The sequence below is a fragment of the Dermacentor silvarum genome, chromosome 3, assembly GCF_013339745.2.
Source record: "Dermacentor silvarum isolate Dsil-2018 chromosome 3, BIME_Dsil_1.4, whole genome shotgun sequence".
In the NCBI taxonomy this organism is placed as follows: domain Eukaryota; kingdom Metazoa; phylum Arthropoda; class Arachnida; order Ixodida; family Ixodidae; genus Dermacentor; species Dermacentor silvarum.
Genome location: NC_051156.1, coordinates 121,446,298 through 121,462,138, shown reverse-complemented (window position 1 = coordinate 121,462,138; position 15,841 = coordinate 121,446,298). Strand labels below are relative to the sequence as shown.

General features: G+C 48.0%; 1 protein-coding gene across 2 annotated transcripts in view; it reads right to left on the bottom strand.

Moving 5' to 3' along the window:
- LOC125943969 (digestive cysteine proteinase 1-like) overlaps positions 1–15,841 on the bottom strand; it is a 115,550-nt gene that overhangs the window by 67,954 nt on the left and 31,755 nt on the right. Inside the window, exon 3 of one of the 2 annotated variants that reach the window (XM_049663598.1) lies at positions 7,879–8,048. The exons of the other annotated variant lie outside the window; for it this stretch is intronic. Coding sequence (XP_049519555.1) covers positions 8,019–8,048 — 30 coding nt within the window. The 3' untranslated portion in view covers positions 7,879–8,018. Of the gene's footprint in view, positions 1–7,878; positions 8,049–15,841 lie in introns of those variants that run through there. 2 annotated transcript variants of the gene reach the window in all.

Sequence of the window (15,841 nt, the reverse complement as noted above, 5' to 3'; positions counted from 1 at the left end):
CCGGTCGGGCGGGTAACGTAGATTCATGCCGGGCCCGTGTCTCGCCATAAAACTTTTGGTCGGGCTCGGGTGGGCAGCCCAACATAAAAACGGGCCCGGGCAGGGCCCGGGCTGAAAAACTCGGCCCGTGCAGTGCTCTATCTTGGACTACCGGCGTGCCGGTACGCGTCGGGTATTGAGGATCCGTAATCCATTTCAGCGAGCAGTCAGAAACTTCCTGGGCAAGGAGATTGCCCTTGGTGGAGTGGTGTGGGTACCCCCGGCATCGTGCGGTGCATTGAAGTCACCCGCTATCACTATGGGGGCCCCCTTGGTCAGGGCCACCGCCTTTGTCATGATCGTGGCGATTGCCTGCCGTTGATCCGACGGCGAGCTGCATATGTTTAAAAGGAAGACACTGCTTTTAGGCCAATTGTTAGGGATAATTCCGACCATAATGATCTCCGCCCCTGGTTTGCCAAGTGGTAATTTGTGTACTTGAATGGAGCACTTCCGTGTGACCAAGGTTGGTAAGCCCCGCTTTCCCTCTTCCCGTATCGATTAGACCCGGTATCCCGGGAAGGTGGGCGCGTCATCGAGAGTTTCTTGCAACAGAAGTACGTGCGGTTTCACAGCCTGTGGCGAAACCAATTGCTGCAGCGGAGCTTTGCGTCGTTGGAAACTGGCACAGTCCCACTGCCGCACAACCATCTTATTGGAATTGACCTCCATGGTGATTGTCTTGGATTGGTCATTCCACCATCTTGTTGACAGGGCAAGAGACAACGCAGATGACACTATTCAAGCTTAATTACCGAAGGTACGTGGCGACGACGCTCGACGCCACACTACCACGCGTCACCGACGAAGACCTAAAGTTCCTTGATAATTTGAAAGTACCCACATTCTGTGAACTCTGCCGCCACGCCGAAGGCACTCGCACGACCTCCTCTCCCACCTCTCCAATCGGCGCTTTTCTGAGCGATGATTTGAGCGCTTTTCTGAGCGGCGGCGGCCCCTCGGGCCGCCGCCGGGAATTTCGCGCGAAATGGCGCTTTGCTTGTAGTTTTCATTTTTTAGTCGGCACCATTAGCAGGCCGCCTCCCTCTGTTGGGAGTCAAGCTCCGTCGGGGTACCAGGAGTACGCTCTGACTCTTGAAGGTCTGCTTTTTATGTGGTTTTTGTTATACCCGGGTGCACACAGCAAGCGCGGAAGCAAGAGTATCAGGATGCGCGCCGTGGTATGCGTAATATGGTAGAATATTCGAATCCTTCCTATTCGTGCTGATGCGTATGGTTATAAGGCAGCGCGTGTCCCCAGCCATGATTCCACAAGTTTCTTCTACAACTGCGTTTTACCTGACACCTTTTATTTCCCTAGGCATATGCCTTCCTTTATTTTCCCGTATTTTTCTCGTGCAAAGCTTCAGGAGGCGCCTCAAAGAAAAAGTGCACCAGAGCAGTTGTGAGTTGTTTTATTGCGGTTGTGCAATCGCTGCTCCCGACTGGTACTCCGGATTCGAAATTTGTTTTGGCAGCGCTGGATAATTTCTACCAGTACCTGAACAAACAGAGAAAATGTCAAGTCCCTGCAGACCTCTCTCGGCCGGTGCTGTCAGCCTTTCCTGCTCCTATTCAGGGGCGGATCCAGGTTTTTTCTGAGGGGGGGGGGGGGGGGGTCAGCTTCTGTCAATGATGATGATGATGATGATGATGATAGTAGCCTTTATCATTTACCGAAATTCACCGTTTCTGCTCACGATAAACCCGCGTTTTATACGGCTAGAGCAACACCTGTAGCCCGTCGTGGTGGCTCAGTCAGCTCAGGCGTTGCGCTGCTGAGCACGAGATCGCGCGATCGAATCCCTGCCGCGGCGGCCGCATTTCGATGGAGGCGAAATGCAAAAACGCCCGTTTTCTTGCGTTGTAGTGCACGTTAAAGAACCCCAGGTGGTCAAAATTAATCCGGAGTCTTTCCACTACGGCGTGCCTCATAATCAGAACTGGTTTTGGCACGTAAAACCCCAGAAAGAGGAAGAAGCCCTATAGCGAAGCCAGGTATCGGTTTCTCCGAGCTTATAGGAAAAGGAGGTTACCCAATACAGCCATGTGCTTGGCGGCTGTGCCTGATAATACAGGTTGTTCAAAACTAAGCTTTATGGTTTTCTTAGAATTAGGCACTGCGAGGCACGCGAAGACCACCTGTGCAAATAAGTTATGTGGCCAGGGGGGCACAAAGTGAGGTGATAATTACGCTGTGAGCAGCCCAATTAACTAAAATTGAACAATTATTTTTTGTCGACTGCAGTGAGTGGGTATGTTTGTATTGAAAACTTAGAGGCAGTCGTGTATCAGTATCAGTCGGAAGAATTATTCTAGCGTGTTCGTGCTCCGAGATATCTGACTCCAAATTTCAATTGTACTGCGCACAGTTATCGACTCGACGCGAGAGCGGTTTATGCTTTGCGTTGCTGCGGAAGGGAGGCATTTTAAACATTTTTAGGGCATTGACATCTTGATGGGTGAAGTGTTGTCATGACATTTGTGCATGACATCGTTAACATAGCCAAAAAGGTTTCTGCTGTTGATGGTGCAGTTGTTGCTTCTGATTTCAATAAAACTTACAATACTTGGAAATCAGCAGTCACTTTATTTGCGTAGCCCAAACAAGGACCATGCCCGGTCGCCTAGTCACCCTTACGCACGCGCACTGCCCTCCGGCTTCTCCGCTCGCGCCATTATCTCGGCATGGCAGCTGCCGCCATCTTTACAGACCGCTGTCGTAACACGCGACCGCGCGGTCGCGTGTTACGACAGCGGTTACGGGTTCTTCCATTTTTTTTATTTCGCCAGCCGTGAGGGGAAGGGGGGCAGTTATTATTTTTGCCAACGCCTCCGCCGCGTTGTCAGACTAAACGCCGCACCCAACAGCCGCATCACATCAGGGAGGAGCTTTGCGCCGATCCTCACTCTCTTGCATGCTTAATCATGCGAACGACAATTAAAATTTAGAGTTGTATATCTCGGAGCATAGACATGCTAGAAGAATTCTTCCAAGTGAAACTGTGTAGAAACACGACTGCCTCTAACTTTTGAATACAAACATACACACTTACCGCAGTCAATAAAAGGTTAATTATTCAATTTTAGTTAATTCGGCTGCTGACAGCGATAATTATCTCACTTTGTGTCCCCCTGGCCACACAACTTATTTGCGCAGGTTGTCTACACGTGCCTCCCAGTGCCTAATTTTAAGAAAACCATAAAGCTTAATTTTGAACACCCGGTATATCTAGCCTGTTTTGTTTCTTAAAATAAAATTTGGGATGATATGTCGCCATTCGTTATAAATGCGTAAACACGGGTCCGTCTTTGGAGTTCTGTTGGGACACCTTGATTTCCTTAAGAAGATTCTTTGTGTTCGCCTGAGACACCTTCGTTTGCTTTGGAGGACTAACTTCCTAATTCTCAAACAGCCCTCGACCCGAAGCTCTTCCTCCACTCCACCTTGTTGAGCACAGCGCCGCCTCTCGAGTGATAAAGACGTGACAATTCTCAAGAATTCCCATGAATGATCATGAAGCTCAGTGACCACTTCTTTGGAGGGATGGCAGTGCTATCTTTCCTCTTGAGTCGAGGTGTTGACTAGAGGAACGTTCTTGAATGACGGGCGTAACGCTCCGCTCCAACGCGGCAACCACTACGCTGGTTGTTTACGATATGCGAATAACCGCGTATGAAGACTCACGACGCCACCTACAATAAGAACGATGTGGCGTAGTAGCCGAGAGCGCGAGCCAGCGTCTTCATGTTTTGTTTCCCACGCGACGTCATCCTATTACACTAGGCGCGTATCTGCTCCCGTTTCTCTAACCACGCGACGCCATCCTAGGCCCGTGCGCTGGCGTTGGCCGCTGACGTCACGCTCCCCCACATCCAGCCGCTGCTCGAGGCTTCGCCCCGCTCCGCGAGAACGCCCACTCAAATAAACGGATCCGGCGGCTTTGAGCTTCCTATGCTTAATGTACGACAATAAAACTGCGAAGTTACAATGAAAAACTTGTAGCGTACGAACGGTACTGTGCTCGTACTGCATATTGTCAACGTGTGTGTATCTGTGATCAGAATGAGTGCTACAGTTAAAAAAAAAAGTTGCCTATGCGTAGTTCTTAGTTTTGCTGTTAGTTGTTATTATTTATATATGAACACTTCAGCGAGATATCTCTTTCATTAAGCAGGTTGGTCGCAGGACCGATGACAGCAAATGAGGCAACCGATGACACCCCAATGCGGAACTAAGTTGATCAGGCGCGAAGGCGTTCGCGCGGACATCGGCTTGCTTAGCAAAAGGGACGTCCCCTCGTTCATTCGACGCCACCGATGGGACGACGAGTAAGGCATGGCCGGCGCCAGGAGGTCCAAGGTGTTCATGAGAAAAATTAACCACTGCAACTTCGCGACACCACACCCTTACGGAGTACAACTAAGCTTGTGAGCGAGCTAACGTTACTTCTACATGGCTATTACCACTGGTACTCACGAAAAATAATTTTGAAGAATGCTGGTGGCCATATTTTTTGTTACAGGGCCATCCCCCTATCGGCGAGGGGGCGATACAGAAATCTGAGGGGGGGGGGGGGTCAGGACATCCGGACATCTCCCCTGGATCCGCGCCTGCTCCTACTAGCAGTTTTACGGGTGAATTGCAACAGAAATGGCACCTAGGTGAATCAGTAAGACAATATTTTGGCGGAATAAGCCGAATAAACCCCAAAAGGAGGACCAGAACATAGCTAAACGGATCTTTAAACCCTTTCTAACATAACTATAAGCATCTGTTTAGACCGATGACGGCCTTCGCTCCACCGTCGCGATAACACAACACTAGCGCTTTGCTGATATAGCGTCATGTAAGGAGGGAGTCAGAGAAATGCCTTTTCACACGAGCCTTGACTCGCTACAGGTGATCTACAAACAAGGGGAGGGAACTGACGGTCTCGTTATGACATACACATGAAGGAAACCATCAGTGGGTGAAACCAAGGCAAGCATAGAGGAGTGTTCCTATGTTTTTCTTTTTCAGTTGTGGTGTTAAAGACTTCGAAATTGATTGTGTAATCATTCAAGAAAGAAATAATGTAGGGCTCATTCAAGAAGCTTGCAAAAATTCTAATAACGGTGTTCACTCAAAATGATGCCAAAGATTCCCAGCAGCCATATCCATCCCAGTTAATTTCAGAAACTGAGGGTTGCCCCAGCTTTCGAAATATTTGGCCACGAAGTAATCAAGGGGCTCTTCCTTTATCGCTCTCATTTAGAAAGAACGTATGCATATGTTCAACAAACAAAGCATTTTGTGAAAAAAATGAGAAAACTGATAAGTATATAATGACGGCTCGTATTCTAAAAGCGGGTTTGTATGCGCAGTCACCGAACCACATGTTTCTGAAGGAGTTCCTGGAATATTTGACGAAATACGAAGAACACGCAAAGGCAGCGGCTGGCGGCTTTTTAAGCTCAACTACCACGGAGGGCCTCCTAGTGACAATCAAAAGCACGCTGAACTTGCTTTCATACCTCGATAGCATTGTCTTCCGGTACATACTTACTGCAAGTTTGAGCCAGGACATACTTGAAATTTTTTGGCATTGTCAGGCAACCTTCTAGAACTAATGATCACCCTACAGCTGCACAGTTCCTATTTATAATGAATTTACTTGCATTTCACAACCTTGCGAAAGCACCTAAAACGGGAAACTGTGCTTCAGAACTTAACACTGCACTGGCTTCTGTTCCCAAAGGGGAACCAGAAAATTAAATTGCAAAATTGAACAAATTGATTCATGCAGGAAAGTTTGGCGATGGCGAAAGTGCACTCACATGTCGCGCTATGCGCAGGAACATTTTGTCAGACCACACTGCTTTTGTGACTGCAAGAAGTAATGACAAGCTCACATATTATGTAGCAAGGTGCACGGCATGGAAGATGTTAAACAACACCTCATGTAGGGAATGTGCGCTGATGCCTGAAGTTGAAAAGAGACAGGTATAGCTAACAGCGTATCTTCAGCCTTCACATCGCAATTTGACAATGCAGACTTCCTGTACCCCACATGCCTTTTCACAAGTCTTATACCGTCCCTGAAGACAGGTTCACTGCATTTTTCAGTTTTTATAGATTGCATGAGAAAAGCATTCTGTAACTTTGCTGAATTGCTTGCTCAGGTGCGTTCTGCTGCACTAGCAGGTCCTGACTATGGTCAGGAAATCACTACTGAATAGTGATCTTTTATACTCTCCGGCGTCTCCTGTTTTTCATGAATTCGTATCTCAAAAATGAAAGGGCAGCCAAGAAACAAAAGATAAAACATTTGGAAATGAGAATATGCAAATAATGCCTTTCGCCAATTGCATCATATCGGAGACGCATGCTCAGCGCCCTTGTAAATGTATTTTTTCTATAACTTTTCTTCTTATTCACGCGCTTCCTACGATTTCATCAGTTCTTGTGGCCTGTAATTGTTTACATTGTTTTCTAATGGTTCTTTATTCTTGACTTCGTAATTTCTTTTTGGCTGTGTGCTTGATTACATTTGTGCTTGATTATTTGGGCGAAATTATCGCAGGAGTGGAGCATGCTTCCACAATTTTATCTAATGTCGAAACATGTTTGGATGCTATCCTTGACGACGAGCGATATCAAGGTTAAAAAAAATTTAATTCTGGGGTTTTACGTGCCAAAACCAGTTATGATTATGAGGCAAGGTAACTTGTCGCGTCATTTCCTTGCATCCGATCAGCGGCGCATGGTTCGCAAATTATGTTATTTTTTCCTTTGTGTGCTTCTGCCGTTTGCAATTTGGTTTATTATTATGTATTGATATTTGTTCTCACTGTTATTGCTCACCCTTACATGGAAGTGCTTTCTTTTTGTCTTCTATAGGTTTTGAATGAGCTCGGGCTTGATTTGCTTTTTTTTACCCTCTACTATGCCAAGTCGCACACCTATACCTCATGTTGGTTATTATTTTGACTTTTAACCAATCCGGCCTTGGCTGCCAAAGGGCAGCTGGCAGTAGTACAGGAATAAATAAATTCAGTGCTCAATCTATTCAAGGCTGCACAATCACTTTGTGTTGTGGGGAAACCGCTTTCTAGTATTTCTTTATTGCTTTTGCAGAAAATACTTTTTCTCTGAACGAAGGTGTTGTCATTGTTATATTTTCATTTGGATTAGAGGCAGTCGGCGAGCAAGGTCGAATACTCGTATCTGCAATCCACAGGCACGCTTGTGATGCGGTTAAGTAAAACAAAGTCTTCACGACCGAATACCACGTTACGATGCTGAAACCTCTCATCACACTCGTAACAAATATTTCTCTACTGCAGCACAAGCACGCGGCAACAGAAAATAATTGAAAAAACCGGAATGGCTAAACTACGCCGAATGCACGCGCGCTTCGCAAACACGCAGCCGGGCGGCCGAGCGCCGCGCCTTAGCGTGAGGGCTCCTCGCAGCGCCACCGCCGCCGTCATTCGGAAACAGTTCTTGCTCCTCTCTGCGGACGGCAGACTAGCCAATATTTTCGGAACCTTAGCAGAACATTGGAACCACCACCAGAGAGAAATGCAACAAATGAGTGAAAGCAGCAAATACACGACGCTATGGCCGCCCGGTTCATCTCTATGATGAAGATGATGATAGGGCCCTTTATGTTTTGGTTTCAGTTTTGTTTGTTAACACGGCTGCTCTTATGCTTGTTTTGGCGCTGGCATGCCACGCTAAAATGCCGTTTTCGAGCCCCATGGCACGTAGGGCAGATCTCAGCAGAATTTGTCGCAACTGGAGCAGCTGTTCTACCACTGGAAAAAAGAGTGAACGCAATTTATTATTCTTCAGCGTGCACGTAAGGTTTAACGCACAACTCGTAGTTTTTATTTTTCAGCCAGCAATTATGTTTGCTCCCGAGATGTCTTGCACTGCCTCCTACATATCCTTCCGCCGTTGTGGACTTAGGCGATCGGGTGACATCGAAACTTTACGAGCTGTGCTCATACTCCTCCTGAGTCTGCAGAGAAAACATATAAAAGCACGGTAAGGACGCGAGATTTAGTTGCTTGCTGCTCGAAATGTTAGTAAACTAAGGGGGCATATTTGGAAGCTATATTGCACCGGTAATACCTACGCACATTTTGCGCGATACACATTGTCACATCCTTAACTGTGTGAATGGGTTGTTGCAAGATGAATTTCCTCAGGGTACTACTTTAAGCACCGTATTTTTGTACATATTTAAGAAAATGTGATTCGTCAAACTTGGAGAGAAACAAAAATAAAATTGAGCAGAGATGTAGCGGTAAGTGCGGAAGAAATGTGTGAGCATTACATCGCACCTGCACCGTTTAAGTCCCCGGATCCACGATGTAAACCGCGTTGCACACTGCAACTGACGCTTGTCCGGAGCCGCCCGCCGTCAGCTGCACTGATTTTTTATATATATAATATACATATATCTGCGGTCAAGGACGACAGAAAACTAGGTGGGGTGATGAAGTTAGGAAATTTGCAGGCGCAAGTTGGAATCTACAAGGGTAATTGGAGATAACAGGGAGAGGCCTTCGTCCTGCAGTGGACATAAATATAGGATCATGATGTTGATGTATATATATATAAATGAGAAGCGCAACTTCGCGGTTATCTTCGGCATATTAGCCGAATAGTTTCTGTGAGTGGATCGACCGTCTTAAAGGGCTACAGTAAATTCTGAACCATTGACATATCCAAAAATTCACTCACTATATATACGGTGCTCGTAGAAAATGATGTCGAGCCGTGGATTTAGTGGGATGTACCCACAAGCAGCCACTGCCTGCTCAGGGGACGACGACGTGCCTTGCTTCAAGTTGGCTAGCTTGCATGTTAGGCCCTTCCTGCTGCCCTTATAAATATGCATTGTAAATAACTTCCCTATTGCACTCCCACGCAACAATACATACATACTCACCCACAAACATACATACATACAAACATACATACACACACATACATACCTACATAGATACATACATGCATGCATACATACATACATACATACACACGTACATACATACATACATACATACATACATACATACATACATACACACATACATACATACATACATACATACATACATACATACATACATACATACATACATACATACATACATATATGCACGCTCTTCTAAGCTATCCTACCCCCTCTTTACGTGTACAACGTGACCGGCTTTCCACACTTCACATATAGTTTGTTCACTTTGACGCACCTTATGCTAGCGCATTATATTCAAAGGAAAAAGACACCCTACGTAAGTTGAACATTTCACTGTTCATTTTTAACATCATACGCATGGTAATTGCAAAATCAATATTTATTCCGTTAATTGCTTGCCTTATAAATGCACGGAGGAACATTCGAACCGACGAATATCACACGGAACCTAGACACCTTATCTACTGCACCAGACAGTAGAATTCTATTTTTTTCTCATTAGACGGCAAGGAGACGCAGAGAACATAAAATACTATATGAACAGACAACTAATATTCAGGCAGACAAACACATGCGTCTGTTGAGTAGTTTAATTTAGAGCACGTGTCTCCAACCTACAGACAGCGGTGCGCATCCGGCCTGCGGAGGCTTGGCAACTGGCCGGCAACCAATGGCGGTCCATCCGATGAAGGTCGACCCTCACGCGGGTCGTTTTAACAGCGGAGCTGTTTAAGTCGACGTTGAGCTGTGCAGTGCGAACGCCAAGAATCGGTGCAGCTGGGTGAGGAGCGCGCGTCGGGGCGCAGGTGTTCGGAGAGCGGCGAGGGTGAGAAAGGAGGAAGGCACGCGCTGAGCAGCAGGAGGGTGGAGCTAAGCCAAGTTATAGCTAAGTAAAAGCCAAGTTAAAGCTAAGTAAAAACTAGTATAAGCCACGAGCTTCGCTGTTTCGTCAGTCTTCGCGACGTTAAGTCTGTGTAGCTGGCTCAATTTTTCTCTTCACAAAGCCTTCATCTTAGAGCGGAGGTTTTCCAAAAAACCTTGGGCTATGGCGCTTATTTCTGGCAGCTGTGAAGCGGCTTCATACAACGATAGCCCGAGGAGCACGTGATGATTCGATTGGCCAATCCAACCCAACGTTCTTAGACATACTTTAGTTTCACAGCTCCGCTGGAGAGATCAAGTAGCGGTCATGTTTACTAGTGCCGCTGCTATCGGGTCTTGTTTCACGTCTTGTTTCGCTTCTGATCGAAGGTTCCTCACTTCTAGTAACATTCTGGCGTCAATTTTTCTCAGAAGTTCTTTTACAGTGTTTACTTGTTGACCTGTCGTGAAAATGTGATATATTTGATCTACATATTGCGATTGCATTTATTCTAATAAATATGAAACATTACTGTTCTTTTCAGTCCTGGTTTTATTTAGATGACGCTTACTACGTCTGCCGCTATACTTGTTCGTTTCGTTGGTGACGTGTGATGTGTTCCGCTTCTTCCTGTTTCAAACCATCGGGAAAAAGCGTTTCCGCGTTTCATGACACAAGGAGTTCTGAATGGCATGCTGTTTTCCCCCCACCTGTATCAGTGGCCTGAGACACGATGCCGCTTGTCACTTTTTTTAGCACCGCCACATAACGCCGGGGAGCTTAAAATATGGAAACTCATGCTGTAGCGACAGGACAAACGCCTTAAAAACAATAAAAAATTCTGTGAACGTCACTTTGAGGACGACGACATTTTGAAGTACTAAATGCACGTTGTTAGGTTCAAAGAAACATTAATTACTCGTATGAAATGAATGCTCGTTCCCGGCGCATTTCCTCGACTTGATCCCAGTCTGACTGAGCACTTCTCAAAGCCAAAAAAGTGTGAAGCGAAAGCGGGATCCAACGAAGGAACCAGCTCAAGTGTCGGCAAGATAATGAATGAATTCCGGGGGTTTACGTGGCCACAACCACGGTTTGAATATGAGGCACAGTGGGGGGGGGGGGGGGGGCTTCTCATTATTTTGACCACAAGGGGATCTTTAACATGTCCAAACGCACGGGACACGGGTGTCTATGCATTTCGCGCCCATCGAAATGCGGCCGCCGCGGCCTCTCCCTTAGTAGCGCAACACCAGAGCCGCTAAGCCACGGCGGCAGGTGGCAAGAACATCGTTGGAAGCTTGTAGTGAGAACGCTTCGTCTGCAAACCTGCAGTTGTGCTTAGAAGAAGGAACCTCAGAAACATGCGCCACTCGCGTTGTGCTCAAAGAGATCACGAACGTAATATTGCCATCTGCGCTATGCAAGCTTGTATTGGAGACGACGCCACACAAAAGCGGTGTGGAGTACTTTATGTAAGGAAACAGGTAGCCGGGCATCTGCGACTAATATATAACTGGTGTGCTTGAAGAGGATGACACTTGTTGCATAAGCAGCTACAACAATATTTACAAGAGGCTACTTCGAGCTTCAACGAGCAGCAAAAGTGCGGAAATAAATCCATTAAGAAGCTGAAAGCTTGAATAAATGTGCGGGCGTGAAAAGAAGTCAGCAGGACATGCTGTCACCATATAGTATACACCACGAGCAGTGCAATGTACTTACAAAGCAATTAGTTGGTGTGCAATGTCTCCGTCGCCACTGGAAACTTCGATTGAGTGATCCTGCGAACGCGATCTTCGAGCGATCTTCAAAACACCACTCAACCATCCGCACAGATGGTTAACCAGCGAAGCTCAAACTTGCGGCCCCGGTGTTTAGCAGTGGGTTAATCCCGACGCTGTATTGAAGTGTTCCTCAATTATTGGTTACATGTTTGTGTTTCTAGTGGAATGCAAACGCCAATGGCGGGCGGATGCTGCTAACCACGACGCCGAGGTAACTCGCGATATCGAACGAATTCGACAACGGCGAGCTGAGGAGATGGCGTTGCGGGCAGAGCAGCGTCTACGTGGCAATGGCGGGAACGCGTTCGCCGGGGCCAACGCCCGCTTTCGGTGGGAGTTTCTCGAGCGGTGTTGAAATCGCGAAGTGGAACGCAAGCGCCAATGGCGGGCGGATGCTGCTAACGGTCGCTTGCGGGAGAGCGCGGACGCGCTCAGATGAGCTCCTCATCTTTTCAGCTTTTCAAGCGTAATTCTGCAAGTACGACCATTTTCAGCATTCCCAATGGATCCGTGAAGTTCACCAGTATAAGAGGATACCAACCAGACCTGTGAGTGACTGAAACTTTTTATTTTCCGACCGCTAACGCAGTTCACCAACGTGCGCGCCTCGCTAACCCAAACGCCGCCGGGAACGCGGCCATCGACGCGCCGGCGAGTGTGCGGTGCTCGCGCGTGCACACGTCGACTTCGGCGGCTCCCGAAACGACACCGATACTCACCAGGCTTTCTGAGCTTCCGGATAACAGCCGGGACAGCATGGACTGCCAGGAAATTGATGCGCAGGACCCTCCCGGCTCGCACGAGCCTCGGACGCAAACCCAAAGGACGGAAAACGCCAAGCAGACGGATGGGGACTGGCAAACAGTGCTCACGCTCAGGCAGAAGAAAGCCCTAGCACAAGCAAAAAACCAGAAACGCTACTCGGAAAACGCCGTAACATCGACGGCTCACCACACGTCGAGCACACCGGCCCCCGGAAAGCCCAAACGGAAATCTAACTATCGGCGACTGCCCCCTCTTCCCAGAGATGACTTCAAGATCGTTATGCGTCCACACCAAGGACTGCCCGTCAAAAACTTCACCAGCCCGCAACTAGCGGATCCAGTGACTGCGGCCTGCAATGGTCAAGTAAGCGGAGACCAGTTCCTACTCCGAATCAAACCCGGGTCGAACATTTTTATTCTGTCAACGCCAAGCCAAGAAGTGGCGGACAAAATTCGCCGAATCGCTGAACTGAACTTGAATGACCGCGCGTACGCAGTAAACACGTACGTGGCGACCAGCGAAGGAACGAATAAGGGGGTCATACATGGCCTCGAACCACGTACGCCCCCCGATACCCTCAAGGCCAATCTGCGAATACGCACGCAAGGAGTAGAAATACTTCACGCGCGAATGCTGGGCGACACGAAGACAGCCGTGATCACCTTTTACGGAGATATCACTCCGAGATACGTCTACTACAAAGGTGGGGAGCTCGCATGCTATCCTTACAAGAATACCACACAAGTATGTAAGATATGTCACGAGATAGGTCATCGCTCGGACGTATGCCCTCAACCGGACATAGTGGTGTGCCACACGTGCGGAACGCAGAACCCAGCACCTGATCACGAATGCGCCCCCATATGCAAAGCATGCAGAGAAGGACATTTGACGGGAGACCGCGAATGCAAGAAAAGGCTAAAACCGACAAGCAACCGCCCACTCAAGACCGGAAAGCAACGACAATCCAGAATAGACGCAGCAAAGCAAAAACTGCCCGCGCCACCAAGGTGGTTCAGCTCCGAAGATGCCGAACGAAACTCATGGCCGACCCTCACCGACACACAACCAGACTCCCAGACAAGACATCGACTCAGGTCCAGATCCCGATCACGATCCAGTTCCAGGTCCAGATCTAGGTCAAGAAGAACCCAGATCCTCCCACCTTCCAATCCTCTAGGGCCCCGAAACGCGAGACTCTCGGACACAGGGTGGAGGACTCGCAGAAATTCGACAAATCGAAGGTAAGCTGGGCGAGAGTGGTAACCCCTGCTGTTCCCATAACAGATAACCCAGAATATCAAAACAAATGTGGTTGATCCCTCTTATATAGGAATCGGTATAGAACACGAAAGTGAAACGTGTCTTCACAGAAGTAGTGTAATGTTTATTGCACATTGGGCGCGAAGGCCTCCCACTCCCCCCTGGTGTGTCGATCGCTGCACTAAACTCACTTGCGCGACGTTAGCTCGCCGAGGTCGTTGTCTTTCGACGGCGCTTAATGCCGCAGTTTTCGTAGTCGGTGCCATCACACTCGTATCAGTAGACAGCGGAGAAACACCGTCGGTGCATATGGAAGCTGCACTACGCTGCACACGCTAGCACAACGCGAAAGACGAAGCACGTAACTGACACACTAATACAACGCGCAAGACAAAGCACGTAACTGAATCGTCACCGAGTCAAATCAGCGCGTACAGCGCGTCGTAATTGCAGCCTCCGCGATCAACTTCAGAAACATTTTCAGAGCTAATTGCGGAGGCCACGCTCCGCTGTGCTGAGTACGGTGAACGCCACCTAGGTGGCGTTGGTAGTGCTTCTTGATGCGAGCGTCCCTTCGAATGCTGGCATCGAGGCGTCGTAGTGCTGAGACCACTAAGAGACCACCGAAGCGTTCACTGTCGGTGCGCGTTAGTGTCATAATGCAGTACTTCTCTTTTCTGCTCGTAGGCGGCGGCACCGCCCCGAGCAAGAGCGCGGGTACACGGAGGAGCGTTAGATATATAAGGCGCGTCTGTGTAGCTCTCTGCAAATGCGTTTGTGGCGCAATGGGTTAAACGCTCGGCGATCTATCGTCGCGGACCCGAGAGGTCGTGGGTTCGATTTCCAAATTTTCCATGTTTGTGGAACTTTTTCTTCTGGTTTCTTTCTTTGTATTATGTTCGTGTACATTTTAAGAACGTCATATCCGTGACGGAAATACGTCAGTGAAGTCTTGGTGGACCCCGGCATAAAACACTTTCGTGTTAAAAATTATAGCCGAGAACAAACTCCTAAGAGAGAGCCTGCAGGAAATCAAACGAGAGTTGGCGTCCCTAAAGCAACAACATTCTGCCACTTCTCAAAGCACCGCAAAAGCGGGCACGGCAACGACATCCCCGGCACCGGCACCAAAAGCTCAGACTCCGATAGAAAACGTGCTGGCGCAAATCTCGCAACAAATGCAAAGTATGCAGAATTTCCAACAGCAGTTATACGCAGAATTCCAAAACCTTAAAAGCTATGTAGACGAATCAATCTCAAGCTTCAAACAAACAGTGCGTAAACGTGCGAGTGGAAGCCCGGGCGCCCCATCGAGCAGACGGCCGCGTCAACTGAATACAACAGAAAGCGAGAACAATGGCGAGTAGCCTAACATGCACATCAGACCGACTCGAACTATGGCACTGGAATTGCCGCACTTTCAACAAAAAAGCGGCGGCCATGCAACAGTTTATAAACGCGGCTTTGATCAAACCAGATATCATATGCTTACAAGAAATCGGTACCAGACCAGTTAAGGTACGCGGATACTATACGATTTTTAACCCCGATTATCCACGTGTGGCAACACTGGTGGCCAGGGACGTCGCAACGAGTACCCACTACGCACAAAACTGTGCCATGCAGCACCAAATTATAAAAATACATGCCAACAAACGAGGTAGGGCCACAACCATCATAGTAAACATATATAGCCCGCCAAAAGAGAAAGGAGGGGATTTTGAAAATATCCTCGCAGAAACGATCTCCCCACTAGAACGGAAAGACCCACTAGTCTTTTTAGGTGACTTCAACGCCCCTCACACAACCTGGGGTTATAAACGGGACACTACCAAGGGAGCGCTACTATTACAGGTGACAGAGAGATACGGTTTGCAGTTAGAAACGCTTCCAATGGCTCCAACACGCATTGGAAATAGCGTCAGCAGAGATACTTTCCCCGATTTGACATTTACGCTCAACTCGGACAATGTGATTTGGCAAAATATCGACGAAACCTTAGGGAGTGACCACTACATTATCAGCCTATCAATGGATTCGGCAAAAATCGGACGTACCATCGGGAAAGTAACAATCACGGATTGGTCGGTTTATCGAAACATTCCCTTCCCCGACAACGGGCTAGATAACGCGGAAGAGTGGGTTGCTCA